The 19,872-nt window shown below is 35.7% G+C and overlaps 1 protein-coding gene across 3 annotated transcripts in view; it reads left to right on the top strand.

Annotated features, from left to right (window-relative positions):
* The window catches only part of POLR3B (RNA polymerase III subunit B), a 101,910-nt gene that overhangs the window by 11,553 nt on the left and 70,485 nt on the right, over nt 1-19,872 (top strand). For 2 of the 3 annotated variants that reach the window (XM_039877879.1, XM_039877880.1), the window contains exons 6-12: nt 104-204; nt 1,856-1,947; nt 3,112-3,229; nt 4,877-4,985; nt 12,386-12,508; nt 14,714-14,833; nt 18,690-18,824. In XM_039877879.1, coding sequence (XP_039733813.1) covers nt 104-204; nt 1,856-1,947; nt 3,112-3,229; nt 4,877-4,985; nt 12,386-12,508; nt 14,714-14,833; nt 18,690-18,824 — 798 coding nt within the window. Of the gene's footprint in view, nt 1-103; nt 205-1,855; nt 1,948-3,111; nt 3,230-4,876; nt 4,986-12,144; nt 12,293-12,385; nt 12,509-14,713; nt 14,834-18,689; nt 18,825-19,872 lie in introns of those variants that run through there. The other variant, XM_039877881.1, reaches the window with a different exon arrangement.

Raw genomic sequence — 19,872 nt, 5'->3', positions numbered from 1 at the left:
AAAGGTCAGTGTGAGCCATGCTTCTAGAGAAAGAGCTTTTGAGGCTGTTGGAACCCTTTGGTTTCCAGAGAGGGGGAACAGCGACTGTCTGATTCTTTTCCAGTGCCGTTTGCGGGACATGACGTACTCTGCCCCCATTACAGTGGATATTGAATATACCCGAGGCAGCCAGAGGATCATCCGCAATGCTTTACCCATTGGCAGGTGAGAAACATCGTCAGTATAGGAGCCACACTGCCTATATTCCAGCCCTGTGAGGTGACCTTGAGCAACTGAAGTTCCCTTTGCCCCATTTCCTCATCTGGAGAAGGTGGGAAGTGGTACCTAGTTCATGGACTTGTGTTTCTGGATCCAGTGAGGCAGCTCTTGTAAAGCATTTAAACAGTGTCTGGCTACTTGCAGTGGTGATTATTTTTTAATTGTGAAATCTTTCATCTAAAGTTAAGGACATTGCTTCCCCTTCCTGTAAGTCCAGGCTGTTAAGGAAACATTAGGAAAGACAGCATCTCAGTGGCCTCTCACGGGATGGTCTGTTTGGTGGATTCATGTGTGTTTTAAGTTTGAGTTTCCTGGCAGTTTAACTGTTGCCCGTATCGCAGTATTTATACGAAATAAGGACAACTCTGTCCCTACCTTCCCGTTATGGCTTCTTTTTTAACCTGTGACTTACTAAAAAGAATGTTTTAAAATTTCCAAATTGGTGCTTTACATCAGTTTTGGGGACTTTATGGAGACCGATTTATTTTCATGTTTCATGAGTTTGTGGCCGCGAGGGCTGTCCCAGGTCTGCCCCATCACCATCTGCGTTTTTCCTTTATATCAAGCTGGCTAAATGTGTTGCTTGGATGTTATATATCTTCACGGATTTTTTTATTTCTTTGTTCTCAATTACCAGGAGAGATGTGTTAAAATATCCCACTAGGATGGTGGATTTATCTTTTCCTCCTTATGTTTTTACGTATTTTTGTTTTTTGAAGTTATGATATTAGGTGTATAGAAATTTAGAGTTTTAGATCTTCCTGGTGAATTGAACCTTTTATTATTATGCATTTATCTTCCTTTTGTAATATTTTTTGCCTTAAAATTTATTTTATGGTAAAATTTATTTCACTACAGCCACATCAGCTTTCTTTTTATTATTTTTCTGGCATAGCATGTTCTAAATCCTTTCCTTTTTAATCTTTTGATGTCCTTATGTTCTAGGTATGTTTGAAGTAAACTTCATATGGCTAGATATTTTAAAAATTTACCTGAGAATTAGTTCACTTATGTATATTATGTTAATGGTATATTTGGATACTGATAGATTTTCTTGACAACTTATTTTGTACTTTTAGTCTATCCAGTTTTTCATATGTTTCAGTTTTTTCTCTTTTTGCCTTTCGGATTAATGGAAGCTTTTTTTTTTTCCTTACTGTCCCCCAACTTATTGAAAGTCAAGTACAGTATTTCTCATTTTTTATGTTTACTTCAGAAATTATGCATACTTAACAAAGTTCGAAAATAATCAGTATCTTTATTCCCCTCCTGGGAAGAACAAGGACCTTAGTGCTTTTGTTGTGCCAAATTTTAATTCTGCTGCCATTTCTGACTTTCACTAAAGCCTGTGTACAAAGTTTAAGGAAGCAGACATTTGAGTTTTATTATCTGTAGTAGCACCGCGTGCCTAAGGAAATACTTCATTTATTTCAGTTGGCTGTTCCATGTAATTGCCATTCTGCCTTTTCTGATATGCCGAAGAGGAATGCAGACCCCTTAGTGATGTGTGTATACAGTGCGCAATTGATAGTCTTTTTTACCTTTTTTGCCAGTGACTATCTTTATGTAATATTTCCTTTTGTTTTATTTTAAACAGAATGCCCATAATGCTACGTAGTTCAAACTGTGTTCTTACAGGGAAGACGCCCGCAGAGTTTGCCAAGCTGAATGAATGTCCTTTAGATCCAGGTGTGTGCGATTCCTTGGATTTGTACTCCACTTCTTTTTTTGTTTTTCTGTTGTTTAGCATTTTTCCACAAAACAATACCAGCCTGTCTGCTTTCTAGTGAACTTCGATAAAATGTTGTTTACAAACATCCAGAAATTTGGCTCCAACTTCATTCTATTAGACTTTATTTCTAAAAGATATACTGTTTCCTCTTTTATTTCAGGTTTAAAATTTCATTACTCCCAAGTTCTGATTTATTGCTATGGTTCGTCAGTCTGTTCTTTGTCTTTTGCTCAGTGGTTATGCTGTTTTAGTGTACTTAAAAATTCAAGAATAATCTCATAAACCTACTTGTGTAGCCGGTCTGAAAAGACTCATACATCTGATTTTTAGCTGTTTTAAATGCAGTAAAGGGGCAAAAAACAAGTCTTATGTTTAAATTATTAAAAATTATATTTTGGTACCTGTTTTTTAGGCAGTTTCCTTTATAAAGTTTCAGGCTTAGCACTTAACAGAAAGGTTTTTTTTAATTCCTTAACTCATGTTTCACATTGATTTAATTTACAGTTGCTTTAATCTTATTCCTTTACAGTTGCATCAATGTAGAATCACAGAAGGTTTTGGAAAGAGATTAACAAAGAATGTGACTTGTAGATTACAACAAAATGTTGTATAAGTCAAATATATTGCCCTGTTTTTGCTTATGTTCTGAAGGTAAAATGAAGACTCACTGTATTCTGAATTCTTTGCAAAAATATATATGATAATGTTATGAGTTTTATTGAGCATATAGTATTATGGCCCAGTACTAAAACCTAGTCTTAGTCTACCATTATCACTGATTTGTTAAAAAAATTTCAGTTTATGTTGAAGATCATCAGTTATTTTTCTACTTAAGAAATCTGAGGACCATTTTATTTAACAAGTTCTTTTCATTCACCTCTTATATACGTCAGGTGCTAATGATGCATTTCCTGTTCTCGAGAGGTTTATTATCTTGTGCCTCATGTGTATAAAATCATATGCCGACACTGTCATCAATTCATAAAACAGTATCCGCAGTCCACTTTGAATTAAGTGATGGCCAGTGCTGTGAAGCACCAGAAGAGAACCTCTAAGTCAGGAGGTTACTAAAACAGTGTTTGAAGAATAGGTGGTGAAGCTTCTCTTATTTCCTTGGACAGGTGGCTACTTCATCGTCAAAGGAGTAGAAAAAGTTATTCTTATCCAAGAGCAGCTGTCTAAGAACAGGATCATTGTGGAGGCTGACAGAAAAGGGACAGTTGGTGCTTCGGTTACCAGGTACAGAGAGCAGAGACGGTGTTCTTGAGAAATAGTAATAATGCCATTAATATCAGATGGCTATCTTTTGATATGGAAATACCCTGCTATTTCTCTGCATAATAGGCAGTGAAATATTTAAACTGTCTGTGTTCACTTTATTGTGTAAGCATAGAATATTGATTTAAAATTTTCTGTGATGAAAGTGTGAGACATTGTTTAAAAGGCCACTTGTTATTTCATTTATGTAGAATTTTATGTAAATAAAAAAAACACTTCAGTTTTTCATGTTCCTTTTCCATTTTGACCATTTTTATATGTATTCCTAATTATTATTAGGAATTAGTATTATTACTGATTGTTCCTATTGATATAATCAGAGACTATTTTATACTTAACATTTAATTAATTAATTTCATGGAATTAACATCTTTTTGTTAGTTTTTTAGACCAGCTTCTTTCATAGTGTACTCTCTTTTCTACAACAGCATCCCTTATGTTACATTTGTAACTTCTTTTCTCTGGTTTATTATCATATGTAATTTGAAATTTGGAGGTTAATGAGTTCTGGGAATAAAAAAAATTGTGACATATGCAAGATGTCAGTATGTAATAGAGTTTTTCTTCTGACAACCTATAGTGATCTGCTTAACTCAGTTTTTGCATTTTTCTTTCTGATGGAGAGGCAACTAACAGTAATGGCCATTTATTGAGTAGTTATTAGGATCTAGGCTGGATACTAGGTGCTTTACATAGGTAGTTTGTCAGCTGAATCCTCCAGGGTAAGTGGCATTATCTCTTTTTACAGCTGAGTAACAGGCCTTGAGGGCAGGTCACATCGTCCATCAGAGGTGGCCAGCATTTGAACCCAGATCTAATAATCCTACAACACAGATTTTCCCACTGTTGGCAGCTTTTGGAGCCAGAGCACTCAAGCTTTGAATCCCAAAGTTTTTGTGTATTAGCTGTGAGGCACTTGGGTGAATGTTATGTAGCTTCTCTGAGCTTCGGTTTTCTCGTGTGTGATTCAGAGACAACACTTCAGAGTAAATGTTAGTATGTAGGATATTAGAGCTTATTTAAGTAGATTGGGTAACAGTATAGGTGATCAGTGTGCATTACTGTTTATGTTTGATGAAAGCTTAGAAATGTTTTTAAATTCATTAGGAATTTTATAGCTAATAGTGATATCAATAGAAGATTGCCTTTGACTTCACTGTATACCAAAACTATAAGGATGTTTTATTGGATTATTGGCATACAAATTCATTTCTTTATAGTTTTCTCATGATGCAGGCTCATTTCGAAGAGGTTTTTCTCTTTAAATGCATAAAATTAATTATCAATATATGCCTCACACTGGATCCAAGCAGTTCGGGTGAAATCAAAATGAAGTAGGTCAGAATGAATTGGTGATTGTCACTCATTCACTCATGAAACTTCCATCACAATCTCAAGCTAAAGAAACATTCATAGTCTTTTAAAATGTTCAAGGAGGTGGCAAGGGCAGGAGAAGGGTTGTGCATCTTTAAAAGGCAACTATTAGGAAGGACTTACTGATTGTTACTGATCAGCTGAACCTTATTGATTGACGAACATTGCTATTGCATGTTACTTACTTGAAACTTAAGTAGGGATGCAGTTTAACCAATTTGTGTTTCCTTTTAGCTCTACCCATGAGAAAAAAAGCAGAACCAATATGGCTGTAAAACAAGGAAGATTTTATTTGAGGCATAATACTTTGTCAGAGGATATACCCATTGTAATTATATTTAAGGTAAGGCTACAGGTATCTACAGAAAGTTATAAAGAATTCTTTCTCTGGTTTATTTTCATATGTAATTAGAAATATGAAGCATAAGGGATTCTAAGAATAGAAAGATTTATGGCATAGTCGAGTTGTCAGTCATGTAATCTATTTTAAAGTTGAAAGCTAGTAAGACCAGAGTTCAGATATTTTTAAAAATAGTAACCTATTTTTTAATAGATGATAAAAGTTGTAAAGGTCCAAAGGATGTATATAGTGATAAATAAGCCTCCCACACACCTGTACCTAACCGCATAGTTCTCCTACCCAAAGATTCAACTTCCTACTAGTTTCTTGTGTGTTTTTCTAGAGCTGGTCTGTGCATATACAAGCACATGTGTATATAGTAGGGTTTTATTGTTTTATTTTTTACTTATATACATTGTATATCTTTTCACACTTAGCTTTTTTTTTTTGTAACATGTCTTTGAGATAGTGTTATATTAGTTCATACAGAGCTACTACATTCTTTTTGACAAACCATTTCATTTAAGGATGTACTTTTATATAATCATTCCCCCATTACTAGAAATTTATATTTCTGGCTGATACAAAACTGCTGTAATGCATGTTACACATGGGCAAGGATATCTGTAGGCTAACTTCCTAGTAGTGGAATTTCCCAGGTCAAAGAGTATGGACCAAGTTCAATGTTCTCTTTTATGGAGTTCTGGATTCTGGCGAGTTTTTACATAAACACAAATCTTCAACCTACAACTAATTTTTTTTCAGCTTGTTCGTGAATTTTTGGCTTAGAACCCAAAAGACATTTTCTCAAAGAAATAATGTTAAATGTTATCATCTTCTCAGATGACGGTGTAATGACCCATTTAATGTGCTCTGAGACTTAAATATTATTCCCATCTATGAACAATTAAATTATGATATTAGTTATTAAACAAAACAAAAATAGTTGATCCTCGGCATTCACGGATTCTGTATTTTCCAGTTCTCCTACTTGATAAAATTTATTTCTAACTGCAAATCAATATTAGTGTTGCTTTTACAATTATTCACGGACATGCATAGTCACAGAGCAGTACAAAATTTGAGCCGCCAAAACAGGCACATTCCCAGCTGAGGTCAAACAAGGCAACACTGCCTTGTCATCTCAGCTCTCATACTGTAAACAAGTGCCCTTTTTTGCGGTCTATTTAGTGCCATGTTTTTTGCAGTTTTGTGCCTTTTGTTGGTGATTTTGTGATTTAAAATGACCCCGAAACATAGTGCTGATCTAATATTCCTAAGCGCAAGAAGGCTGTGATGCGCTTATGGAGAAAATGCGTCTGTTAGGTAAGGTTTGTTCAGGTATGAATTACACAGTGCTGGTGGTTGTGAATCAGCTCTCTCTAATATATTACAAGACCATATATTGAGACTTTTTACATATATATGTATGTGTGTGTGTGTGTGTGTGTGTGTGTGTGTGTGTATAAAACAAGAACCTAACTGTGTTTTCCTTAGGATCAATGCTTCAGTATTCATTAATTTGGTTTGTCAGACACTTTGTAGAAGGTGGATAATGATAATCAACTGTATATGGGTATTAAATGAATCTTGATGACTATGTTGATTGAAATAAAGAACTCATTATCTGAGGAAATACTGAAGAGATTCTGATCATTTCTCATCATTTAGTTACATTTCAGAGTTAAATATTTCTGTTCAACAGTCGTTATGATAGTGGAAATATTTTGGGGGTTGCATTCAAACAGGAAGAGATCCTCTAAAGTGGAATTAACTAAATTGGTTAAAAAGGAAGACATTTGGATATAAGCCTCGGAGGAGTAAACAAGTAGGAGTTGAACTGTCCTGTTAAAGTTGTAACCAGGTGACAGAATAGGAATCAGGGGGAAATAGACCCCCTCACGTAAGAGTGGTGTTGCGGGGTAGGGAGTACGCCCTTTGTTCATAGGTATTGAATGGATGTTGCCGAGTCAGGTTCTTTAACTCAGGAAATAGCCACATTTTAAATGCAATTATGTGAAGGAGGTTATAGGAAAAAAAATTTTATGTTTAGTATAGCTTAATGTGCTTTTGAGTTCTCTAAATGAGGCGGTGCCATTTTTCTTTTTATGATGATTACCGTTATATGGGGAAGGGGGGGCAGAGAGAATCCTTAAATACACTTTTGATTACCTTTCTTCAGGGTTTATATTTTTTAAGCACAGAAGTAATTTTGACTTTCCTTGTAGAGATCCCACAGTACCCATGTGATGTCTTGTATACATAGTGGAGTTTAGTAAAGAAAATTGTATCTAAGTATGTAGAATTACATGTCCAGCAGAGGGCAGTATGCTCCCATGCATCAAGCGGAATGTGCTCAAAGTTGTTGGTTGAAGATGCACAGGACTGTGTTCCTTAGACCAGAAATTATAAATTAATTATAATACATATAATCTTTTTTAACTGCTTTTTGGGGGGTTAGGTGACAAAAATTTGATAAGACAGTTTCTTCTGTAAAATGTGTTTAATATTTATGTTGTATACATGTATATAGCTGACTCAAATTCTTTTTATAATGGGCTATTAATTACAATGTGCAGTTTTATGTAATCAGTAGTTGAGATTTCAAAACAACTCCCTTTCTGATTATAAAACAGTCTTTGCCTTGTAAAAATTTAGAAAGCCACCGAAAAGTATAACTACATTTTCAGATATATTTTTCCAGACCTTTTTTCCTTTGCTTTTGTAATATACACATCATTTTTATTTTTTCACTTAACAGTGATTTATGAATAGTTTTCCATGTCTATAAATATGAATCTACATCGTTTCTTTTAGTAGTTATTATTTAGAAATTGCATGTGTGTGATGTAACCTATTTAATCAATTTTCTAGAGTGAGACATTTAGGTGCCATTTTTTCCCCCAAGTTTTCACTCTTAATGCACAGCCCTGGGTGTCCTTACACATACATGTTTGTGCATGTTGCTGATTATTTTGTGAGACTTACTTCCTGGGACTGGAATTACATCTTTTAAAAATCTGGTATATGTTGCCACATTTTTCTCCTGAAATGTATCCATTACTTTCTAATCAGCATTGTATAAGAATTAAAGTAAATATTTTTAAATTTCCAGTTCTAACTTTTCAGTTTAAATATTCAGTTCAAATTTCAGTCACTTTTTTGGGTCTCCCACTATCGGGACGTTTTAATAATTTGGTGGAAACTTACTTGATAACTACTATTTAGACTTTTTATCTGGGAACTAGCATAGAGTATTGGATAGCTTAGAATCAGACAGATTTAGGTTGAAATCCAGCTTCCCCACTTATTAGCTATATGACCTTGGGCGCGTTTCCCAATTTCCTTGAGTCTTGGATAATTCATTTAAAAAGTGAGAATTTCACCTAAGAGAGTAGTTGTGAAGAGCAAATGGTATTTTTTTTTGAAAAGTGAGACTGCTTGGAAAGAGTATGATCTTTTTCTTTCCTTAGTTCTCCTTACACATTTAATGTCAGAAGCCCAGGAAAATAAACTGGGATACCAGAAAAGTCACATCATTTCTCTTTTTGTGTTGTGTGGCCCTAACACTATCCTTGACAGTCATTAGGACTTGATAGTTGTTGATTGTAACCAACAATTGGCTAAAAGTGACAGAAACAGCAGGGTTTCCAGAGTCCATGCTGAGTTTGAATATGACGAATAAAGCTTTCAAGACCTAGATCAGCTTTATTTATGGACTCGAATCACTACAAAGGTTCTCCTGCCCATGAATCTCCCCCACTTTATATTTTGTATTCCCAAGTATTCAGCAGTTGTGCTATGATGGCATCTGCAGTCTGAAAGTTTTTGCGGAGATCAGATTTCAAGGGTGCTGGGCATTGTTTCTTGGAAGCCATCTTATGTCGAAATTTTTGATCTTTAAAGAAAAAAAATTACAAAGTTAAAGAGGGCCATCACAGTTCTTTTATTATCTGTTAGGACTGCTTTTGATAATAAGTTGACTTCTGTCTACTTTAAAGGAAAATAAGACATTTCTGAATATTAGATGTTTTAGGAAGTTTTCCCCTTTCTCTCTTTCACATAATGTATTTCATCATGTCACCATTATCCTGTGTATCGTTCTCTTCTGCTCATTAGTATTCTTTCTGTCTTTAAAAGTCACACTTTTAGTCACACTTAGTGGATATTCAAGGAAGACTTCATGCTATTTTTTTTAAAGAACGCGTCTCCTTATTTTGATCTTATTGCTGATTGCTAGACTAGGTGACTTTCTGCTGAAATGTATTGTCTCTGCTATTTTTTCTTAAGGTTATTATATAGCATTCACTTTTGACTTAAATTAGTTGGGTGAAATGATTTCAGATATCTAGAGTACAAAGAGCTCCGTATAAAGCTAGTTTTCAGATGTCTAAATTATGTCTGTAAAGCAAAATGGTTGGGCATTTTGCTATCGTTTCCATAGCAATATGTCATTTATTTGTAGCTGTGACTTCTAATGGCTAAATAGTCATAATAAAGTCAGTTCAGTCTTTGGAGCTAGAGCGCTTTTGATGATGACCTGACTTAGTTATAATCCTTATTTCGGTGTATTTCAGATATAGGAAGAGTTCAGTCCTTTTAGAGGAAAGCTTTGCCACTGATCATTCTCTCTGCACATATGGTGTCATTTACCTTGTGCTTGCGTATCTTTGCTTCATAGCTTAGAAATATCTGGAGGGAGGGCCTAAGCAGTCTCTTTGGATCCATGTTAGGCCACTCGAGAATTTTATGCAATTACAAAATTACTGCTTAGATTGAGCATCAGGGCAACTTGAGGGGGCAATCCATAGGTTAAATGAGGATGAGCTTTTATTAATAGACAATCAGTTGGAGATGACTGAAGTAAAAATTAATTATTAAAATAATCTAGATGTCCTTTAATTCAGATGATTTAGAGGTTAACATGTCTAAAGAAATGGGGCTGATCCGTAAAGGTACCGTCATTTTAGCTTTAGAATTCTATTTCTATCTCAGTGAGAAAGACTGTTTCCTGCTATACCACTTTGCATGCTTCATTTGGTATCTGTCCCACATAGATTTTTTTTAGTGTTTGGGCTTTCCTCTGAAAATTGAAGTCAATTTGTCACAAAGTTTTATATCAAAGATTTTAAATATAAAATTATATGCAAATTAGTTGCCTTAGTATTGTTTCTTTTATATTTTGATTGCATTGAAACTCATATAACACTATTTGGAGAAGTTGACAGGTAAAAATTAACTTACATTCTAATTAGCTTTTCACAGAGAAATATTCTTTTCTGATATTTGTGACCAGCTACTTGCAGACCTAGGAAAAAGTGTAGATGGTTCTACATACATGCCATCACCATCAGAGTAGATGCAACTCAGTGTGCTTAACTGAAAGATAATCTAGTTTTCTTTCCTTCATTTAAAAATTAGGACTGATAATTTTTTAGGATGACTTTCCTTTAGTCCTTAAAAGGCTACGTGTTTTAATGAACGTGTGTAATATTTAAATAGTGGAGTTTATGTCTAGTGTCCATTTTAATAAATGTGTCATGTCAATTGAGATAAAAATATGCAAAAACTAAAGTACAAAAAAGAGATTCGTATCCTGAGAACTTCTTTGTTCACTAAACAGAACAGTTTTGAACAAAACAAGTTATACACTTAAATTTTTTTTTCAAGTTTAAATAGTGAATTTAATTCCAGAAGTGCTAAGTAACAAATTATAGCACAGTTCCTGTTGGTGAAGGGTTTGAGTGTTGCTTGACTGTGTGGTCCTGGCTCAGAGTCTTTCATGAGTCAGGATGTCAGCCAGGGCTGCAGTCATCTGAAGGCCGGATTGGAGCTACAAGGTCTGCTTCCATGATGGCTCACCCTCATGGCAGTGGCTCTTGGTAAGAGACCATAGTTCCTCACCCTTGGCCCTTTTCATAGAGTGCCTCAGTGTTCTTATGATGTGGATGCTGGCTTCCCCAAGAAGCACACTGTTGAGATAGAAAAAGCAGGAAGCTACAGTGCCTTTTATGACCAAGACTCAGAAGTCATACACTGTCACTTCCACCGTTTTTCTGTAGATGTAAGTTATTAAATTTAGAATACACTCAAGGGAAGGAGAATTAGTCTTCACCCTTTGAAGGGCGTGTCAAAGTACTGGTGAACATTTTTTCAACCACCACAGTTGGCCTAAAAGAGACATAGCATGTATTTAGCTCTCCCCCAAAACTTTAAAACTTTCAATAAGTTTACGTCTGATCCTAAAGTATCCAAGTCAAGTTTACAGAATACAGGCTAAAATTCAAATGTGGAATTGTAGAATTTTGAGCTGCAAGGGACCCGACTGTGTCCTCTTGTTATAGAAATTAAACAACTGAGGTGGAAGAAGTGACTGACGGTAGTGGTTTTAGGGTCTGTTGTGGACATCATGTTAGGATGGACACCTCAGAGAGGTGCCCTTTCCATTTACTCAGGGCAAAATTCTCGAAGGAACTTGGGATTCAATTTAACCTTTCTCTCTCTCTCTCTCTCCTGTGTGGAGAACTGAGAACCAGAGCATCAAAGCCTAACGAGACAATTATCCCTGGTTCTGTTTTCTCTGCATAGCTAAAGGAAGAATTTTAATGCAATCATAACTTTTCCCCTAACTTCTAAGAAGCAGATTATTTCTCTGCCAAGTGAGGGTTAGTGCGATTATGCTCTATTTCTTGGTATGGCAGAATTCCAGGCAAATGTGTGAAGGAGCGAGCCTTAGCACCATATGGAATCTACAAAGACCTGCATTGCCGGCTGCCACCTTGAAACACTTAAGATAAATGGGTTTCTTAAAACTGTTAAGTGTGTTCTTAGTTTTTAAAAGATCTCTTTTAAAACCTGCATAAAGTATAGCTTGATATCTCTAGAATAGTGGTGAGGTAAAACATCCCTTAGGAAAAATTCTTTTAGCTTAAATGTGAATGATTCAACAGTTCTCAGAAAAATTAATCTTTTGACAAATCTAATTGGGGTTCTGTTTATTTTCACCAGTACACATTTACCGATTTACTGCTCTCTGGCTGTTTTGTTTGTTTCTTTTTTTTTTTTTTTCCAGTTTGCCTTTGGAATTGTCACCAGTGTCTCCATTATACCTCGCTGCTTCCTTTTTCATGATGAAACTCATAGGAAATTTATAAATTTGAGAAGATAGTTCACATGTAAAAAGTGCTTGAGAATGTTTGTTTTCCTCTTCCTAATCAAAATTTCTGTTTCAGGTTCTTCTGCAGCTTGGGCTATGGCTGCCAATGCCAGATGGCACCATTTCTGAGAAAAGAGCGAGCTTTTGCTTAGAAGTAATACCCACAAACAATGCCAAATTAGCATAAGCAAATGTCAGTGAGTTAACACAAAGCCAACACTCTTTCTATCTTTTCTTTCCTTCCTAGGCCATGGGTGTTGAGAGTGACCAGGAAATTGTACAGATGATCGGAACAGAGGAGCACGTGATGGCTGCATTCGGGCCCAGTTTGGAAGAGTGCCAGAAAGCTCAGATTTTCACACAGATGCAGGTGTGTCTTTTCATGCCCTTTGCTATGAAAGGGTATTGCACATTTAATTCTGCCCATTGATAATGTATCGGATGTAATGACTTTGGGGTATAGGTTTGAAAAGAGCGTTGGGGAGATGGGAAGAATGGCAGAGAAGCTTCTGTGACTCATTTTTGTAGGGATTGGAGGGTGGAGTGTGCCTGGATAAATCATCAGCCTGCAATGTCTAACTTAGAAGGGGGTATGTGGCCAGGAGGCTTTTTTCTGATATGATAGCAAGTACTCTCTTTTTCCTTATTTGCGTGAATGATATATATATTTTAAAACTACAGGAACTCTAGTGTAGGTTTTTTTTTTCATGCATTTCTTCTTTTTACTCCCTACTTCTGATGGCTCTGGCATCCAGTTGTATGTGGTCTCTGTTCCTTTTCCTGAATTCCCAGTGTATTAGCAAGAGAACCACTGCAGAGCCTCCACTGACCCGCTCAGGCACTCCCAGTTGGAACATGGAGATTTAGTACAAGACTCAAAGATGAAAATAGGGAGCTATATGTATATGCGTAAGATATATAACAGCCTTACTTAGAGTTTTTAGTCCCACATTTGTAAAATGTTTTGCTAAGTGGAAATCAGTGATGACATTCTTCATAGCCATCATGGGAGGTGGGGATTCCCTACTATAGAAGCACAATAGAGTTCTTATTTATCCATATGTGCATTGTCTGTTCTGTGGGTTACTTACAATAAGGTATAAATTCCAGGCTACTCTTTTCTTGTCACCTAGGATGCTTGTAGAAATAGCATTTTCCCACTTATATCCGTCAGTGTGTGTTCTGAAAAATCAGACCTGTCTTGATATTTTCATGCACTGAGCTAAACATGTGGGAAGGTTATTGTCATATGCAAGTTTATATATAATTTCACAGCACAAGTCAGTAGGGATTATTCTCATCACTGCCTTCCTCTTTTTCTGCAGTTAATTAATAGTTGACTGTAGTTACTGGGTAGGCAGCATCAGGGAAAGCCGTTTGGATTTAGGAGATTCTATTTTTGGTCTTTACTGAAAGTAAAATATTTGGGGACATGAATCTTGTTACACACTGAAATTATATTGTCCAGGGGTTCTGAGAACATAAAGAGAAAAATGTTAAGAAATACCCAGGAATTGGCTTGATTTGGGGAGACACTCTATCCTTTAAAGCTGCGTAATGCCCTGGAAGAGCAATTTACCTGAATGATACCCTAGTGGATTCAGTGAAATCTGTTATTCATTTTGTTACAAACATCGTCATCGCTGGTCACATTACCCTTGCACCGTGAAGATCTTTGAGCAGTGGCTAAACAGTGGGTTGGAAAAATCACTCATTTATTTCTCTTAAATAGGTACTGACAGAAGATTTTAGCTCACTGAATTAGAGATGTTCAGTTAAAAGATGAGGGGAATATACAATTAGTTAATGTAAGAAAGACAAATATTCGGACCATGAGAAAAACAAACAGGAAGTTTGGTTTAAACTCTGTATGCTGGATTAAAGCATAGATTAATTATTCACAACTAATAAAAGGTTGCGGAGGCCCACATAATCCAAAATGATAAGCTCAACATATATTATGAATTAGGGCAAGGTGAATATTTTATGTTTTTTTAAAGGAAAATGTAACAAATACACTTATATAATAGAACTTTTGACGACATGGCATTTTAGTGGGTTGCTTGAAACCAGTGTTTTGTTTTTAATGCCTTCCTTTTTAGTCTCTCCTCATCATTTCTTCTGCTAACAAAGGCTTTTTGCCGTATATTGGTCATGTGCCTTTTATGTCTTCATTGCCAAGGGCCTGCTCTGTAGAGAAGAAATCCTTTATTACCATTTTGGGAGGATAGAGTATACTAGGGGTGACATCTCGGCTTATTATGAACAGGGTGGGCTCTTACACTGTGAAACCCTGACAACATTATTAGGTTTTTTAAGCCAAAGGTCACTTTCTGCTACATCTGATGGGATACCAGGTTTCCCTGTGTTCCTCTCTTTCTTCCTTTAAAAAGTGGAGAATCTCTAGCCTCTTTCCCAAGGAAACTAGAAACCAAAATTTGATGAAGACAGCTTTCTCTATAACCAGGGTCCTTGTCTTTTTTGCTTCTAGTGTTATGTATGCGTAGGTGCTTAATAAAATCTCTCGTATGAGGTCATTAAACATAATTATAATATATTCTGTTTTTTTTTATAGGCATTAAAATATATAGGGAACAAAGTAAGAAGGCAAAGAATGTGGGGAGGTGGACCAAAGAAAACCAAGATAGAAGAAGCAAGAGAGCTCCTGGCTTCCACCATTCTGACCCACGTCCCAGTGAGTAACATCTTCACCGCTGTGAATGATGGAGATTGTGGAGTCTGTGCATTTCTGTTAAAAAAATGTCGAATACTAGCTTGCACTATTTTAGTCTAGTTCCTTAAGAAAAGAGAGAATCTCAAAGAGGACTAGACTGCACCACTGGAAATAATCTTCCATTGTCAATAGTTTATTTGTACTCGAAGAACATGTCATCATCATGTTTTTATTTTCTCATGGTTCATCTCTCGATCTAAAATTATAGTTTTTTATATTCATACATATGTTAATGCTGCTACTAGATTTCATGGCTTCAAAGGATAGAGATGGTGTCTTAGATGTTTGTTTGTTTTTTTTAAATTGAAGTATATTTGACATACTGCTTTATATTAGTTTCAAGCGTACAACATAATGATTTGATATTTGCATATATTACAAAATGGCAACCGTAGTAAATCTAGATAATATCCATCACCATACATAGTTGCACATTTTTTTCTTGTGATGAGAATTTTTCAAATCTAATCTCTTAGCAACTTTCAGATATGCAATCTAGTATTATTAACTATAGTCGCCATGCTGTACAGTACATCCTAGTGACTTATTTCGTTTATAACTGGAAGTTTGTACCTTTGACTCCCTTGTCTTAGATGTTTTTAAATAAGTTAAAACAAGTTTACAGTGCCTTGCCCCTATGGATACTTTTCTTTTATTGTGATAGAATATACGTAACAGAATTTACCATTTTTAAGTGTTTAGTTGTGTGGTATGAAGTACATTCTCACTGTGGTGTTACTACAATAGATACTTTTTAATATACTGGATGAGTTCATGTCTTAGACCTTGAATTTTAGAGTTTACATTATTAAGTCTCCTTCACTTACAGTGAAGATGCTCAGGTCCAGACAAGGTAGATGATTAGCCTTGTCACCCAGTTGGTTAGTGGTCAGAAAGTGAGCTAGAACCCACCTTCTGACCCTTGAACCAGTGCTTAATATTTAGTTTTTATTAACTTATCATTAAACAGATCGGCCATGTTGGTAAGAGTCATCTTTCCCCCATTTCCATTTAGTATGTATGCTATACTTTCTACATTACAGAATTATTTGTAGCCTATCTTGTTAACCAAGTAGTCTGGTTTATGATGAGCCACAATGTGTACTCTTCGAGAATGATCTAATTCAGGGGCTGCAAGCTCACTTTCAGGGGCTGATTATAAATAATGGGAACTCGAGGGATCTGTGGAAGTGGACAGCGATCACCTAAACACATTCTGATTCGATTGTCTTTTTTCGAAACATCTTGTTAGCCAAATAAAACCTCTGATTCTGCCCTTTCGCTGCCATTTATTTGTGTGCCCTTGATCTAATTCCAAGAATTAGGAAAGTCTTAATGTTAAAGCTGGGTCTGAACTGAATTTTAAACTTGGGTGATTGGAAAAACAGTTTAAAACTCAAGACGCCAAAAATAAGTAATGGAAACAATAAGTGCTCTGGAGCCAGCGAGTCAAGGGTTCAAATCCTGGTTTCTTACTTCCTGGCTGATAGACTTTGGGCAAATCTTAACTTTTCTAAGCTTCCGTTTTCTCACCTGTGCAATGAAACTAATACTACTTCCTCCCAGGGTTGTTGGGATGATGCAGCGAAACGAGGCACGTGAAGCTGCATGGTTTCCCAGCTCTCCTTCGTGGCCGCAGACTTTCTCTTAGAGGCCTCACTTAATCTTTGTGTAACTATAGAGAACTTTTGGTCCATTAAAGAGCCTTAGCTCATAGAATGCTGGCTAAACTGACATGTATTTATTTAAGTCGATAAAGCTACACATTGGCACTTGAATGTGATTGCAATGGGCCTAAACCACCATTTTTAAAGTTTTGTTGTACATAATCCTGTGAGGTGTTAAGTCAAAATAGGTAAACTAGAAAAAGACCTTCATTTTCCAGAATGGTTTAGGACGAGATTTAACTAAGTATAATATTAGAAACAATTTTAGGTGATACAGGGACATTTTAATTTAAATAATTATGTACTTGTTAGAAGAAATGCAACTAGCACATCAAATCTATTTTTATGGTATTTGGGATCTCGCGGTATTGTATAGAATGAAACTTACTTAAAAATAAGTTTAAAAATTGAACAAAAGTATTAAGTAAATAATGGAAGCGTTAAGATATGGCAGTAATCATGGTGGTGGAACTCGAACGACTTGAATTTGGGGAGCAGTGGTTTGGATGTGTCCTCACAGAGGGGGAAAGGTGGGTGGGACAGTCAGCATTCCCCAGCACTTGTGCTGGAGGGTGACCTGCAGGGGCTTTGGCTTGGCACCCTGACCAGGCAGTCCTCAGAGACATGGTTCTTAAAGGGCATTTTTCAGACTAGTTATCATCAGCATCACCTGGGAACTTAACTAGAAATTCTTGAACTCTACCTCAGACCTACTGAACCGACATTCTTTGGGTGGGGCCCAGCAATCTATTTAACAAGCCCTCCAGTGATTCTGATCCCCACTAAAGTTTGGAAACCACTGCTTTAAGTCTCCCTAAGATGCCCTCTCTTTTCTCAAGGTTAATATTAAAAGGACTCTAGAGTTTTGTCAACAGCAGTTCTATTTCAGTGTTCCAGGCTCAGTTGGTAGGTCTTCTGTCTCTCCCTCTTTCAGATAATCCACAGGTTAACATCCCACAAAGGACTATCTGAACTATTGGCATTGTACTAGAAAGTGATGTCAGCCAGTAGATTAGAAGGTTCTTCTACTAATTAACTCATTTGTTCAATTTAGACCTAGGTTTTTTGCTTACTTTTCAGCATATCGTAGTCAAAAGGTGGGGAGAATGAGTTAGGGTTGCTGATGTTCTTTTAAATCATTATCTGTCATAACGATAAACTCTGTAGGTTCTCATTGAGATTTTACTCAATGATTAAGGAAAGTAAAGCATATCTTATGGGTCTTCTATAGAAAAATCTATAAAATATTCCTTAAAATTGGATGAAGCTTAGCTCACACACTCGGAACTCACTATTTTGGATGTAGATACAGGATTTACCTCATTTCTTAAGGTTTTTGTCTCCCCAAGCAAACCAGTACAGTTATTTAATCAGTTCTGATTTAACTTACTGATTGGGCCAGATTCATTCATATGGATTTCAGGATTTGTACTAGAGAAGATTGAATAGAACATTTGTGGTGGGTTCATTCATCAGTCCATTCATTCATCCAGTAGATATCTGAGTGCCAGATAACGTTTTGGTACTATTCCTGGTGTCTGTTGCTGCAAAACCTGTTCAAAACTTAATGGCTTAAGATACTGCTTATTGCTCTCTTGATTCTGTGGTTCAACTGGGCTGAACAGTCAGGGAAAGGGTTTCTTATCTTGAGTCTCATGAAGTCACGACAGACAGCAGCTGAGGCTGGAGTCATTCGAAGGCTCTACTGGGCTGGACATCCAAGATGGTTTCTTCACTCATATCTCTGGCTCCCCAGTGCTTTTCCATTCCCAGCAGAGTGTCCTGGACTTTCCACATAGCGCTTCAGGATTCTAAGAGAAAAGAAGTGGAAACTGCTAGTTTACAGGCTAACACGAAGGGGGTGATGGATTCCATCTCCTAATGAAGGAGAGACGTGAAACATATATAGAGAGGGAAGGAGTTGATGGTGGTCATCTTTGAAGAAAAGCTACCCTAGCTACTGAGTACAGATGAAAGTCATCATCTCATCTCTCAGAAAGTTTATAGACTAGTTAGATTTCTTGGACTAGAGAGAATCATAACAATTAATTATTTTCTTATTTAAATTTTATAACATTGGTTCTTTTCTTGAGGTACCTTAAATTTTAATGTGCATTATCTCAACAATTTTCTCTAATTTCTGATTACAGGTTAAAGAATTCAATTTCCGAGCCAAGTGTATCTATACTGCAGTGATGGTGCGAAGAGTAATTCTGGCCCAAGGAGATAATAAAGTTGATGACAGAGACTATTATGGTAACAAGCGATTGGAATTGGCAGGACAGGTGATTAAATTATTTTATGTGGGGGAAATCCTATTTTCTTTAATAAAAATTAATTTGGTTTTGATTTTAGATAGAAGGAAGAGACAGTTGTATACAGATTGTATATATTTGAAGTATAAATATTTCACACATGACTTACTCTCTCTTAAGAATTTCTTTAACTATGAAAACTATCTTAATTCTTTAAATATGTTACTAGTATGTTATTTATATTATATCTTTTGTTGAGATGTTTATCTTCATTCTATGTAATGTAAGTGAAATAAATCATTACTTATGACTTTAAGTAATATCATTTATTCAGTTAACAAATATTTTAAAACTCTTATGATATGCCAGGCAGAGTCATGGAACTGTGTGTACAGGGGGAATAAAACAGACAAACATCCCTTTTCTCTTAGTCCTTATAGTCTAATGAGAGAGATAGACAATAAACAAACAAACAGTTCCCTTACTTTTTTGGTGACATAGAAGAAGTGAGTTAGTGAAGATGTCTCTAATCTCATTTTAAGTCTCAAGTGATAAATTATATCTTATTTTGAGAATACGTACACCTTTCAGCTGGGTAGCAAATATCTAAAAGTCTTTGAAACTTAAATCAGAAAGTGCTTTTAAATCAAAGAGCTAGAATATAGACCTGGCCACTTTTGATATTTTCTCTTTATCTGTGGATTTAAAGAAGTCCTTTGGTGTGGTAGTGTAGTCTCTGTTGATGTCCTGCTTAGGGCTCACTAAGTTTTTAAATCTGTAAATTTATGTCTTTCGCTAAATTTGAGAAATTTTCGGACTTTAATTCTTCAGCTATCTTTTTTCTCCTTTGGACTCAACTTATACAGTTAGATCCTTTGATATTGAGGCTCTGTTACTTTTCAATTTTACTTTATTCTTCAGATTGCATACTTTGATTAGTCTGCTTTCAGATTTTCTTCTTATGTCAGTTCTAATATGCTGTTACACTTATCTAGTTAATTTTTTAGTTTAGATATTGTATCTTTTAATTCTAGAAATTTTACTTGGGTATTTTTTATACTTTCTGTTTTTTTACTGA

The sequence above is a fragment of the Pteropus medius genome, unplaced genomic scaffold, assembly GCF_902729225.1.
Source record: "Pteropus medius unplaced genomic scaffold, Ma_sr-lr_union100, whole genome shotgun sequence".
NCBI classification, from domain to species: Eukaryota; Metazoa; Chordata; class Mammalia; order Chiroptera; family Pteropodidae; genus Pteropus; species Pteropus medius.
Note: the sequence above shows the minus strand (reverse complement) of the source record. Positions and strands in the feature narration are given on the sequence as shown.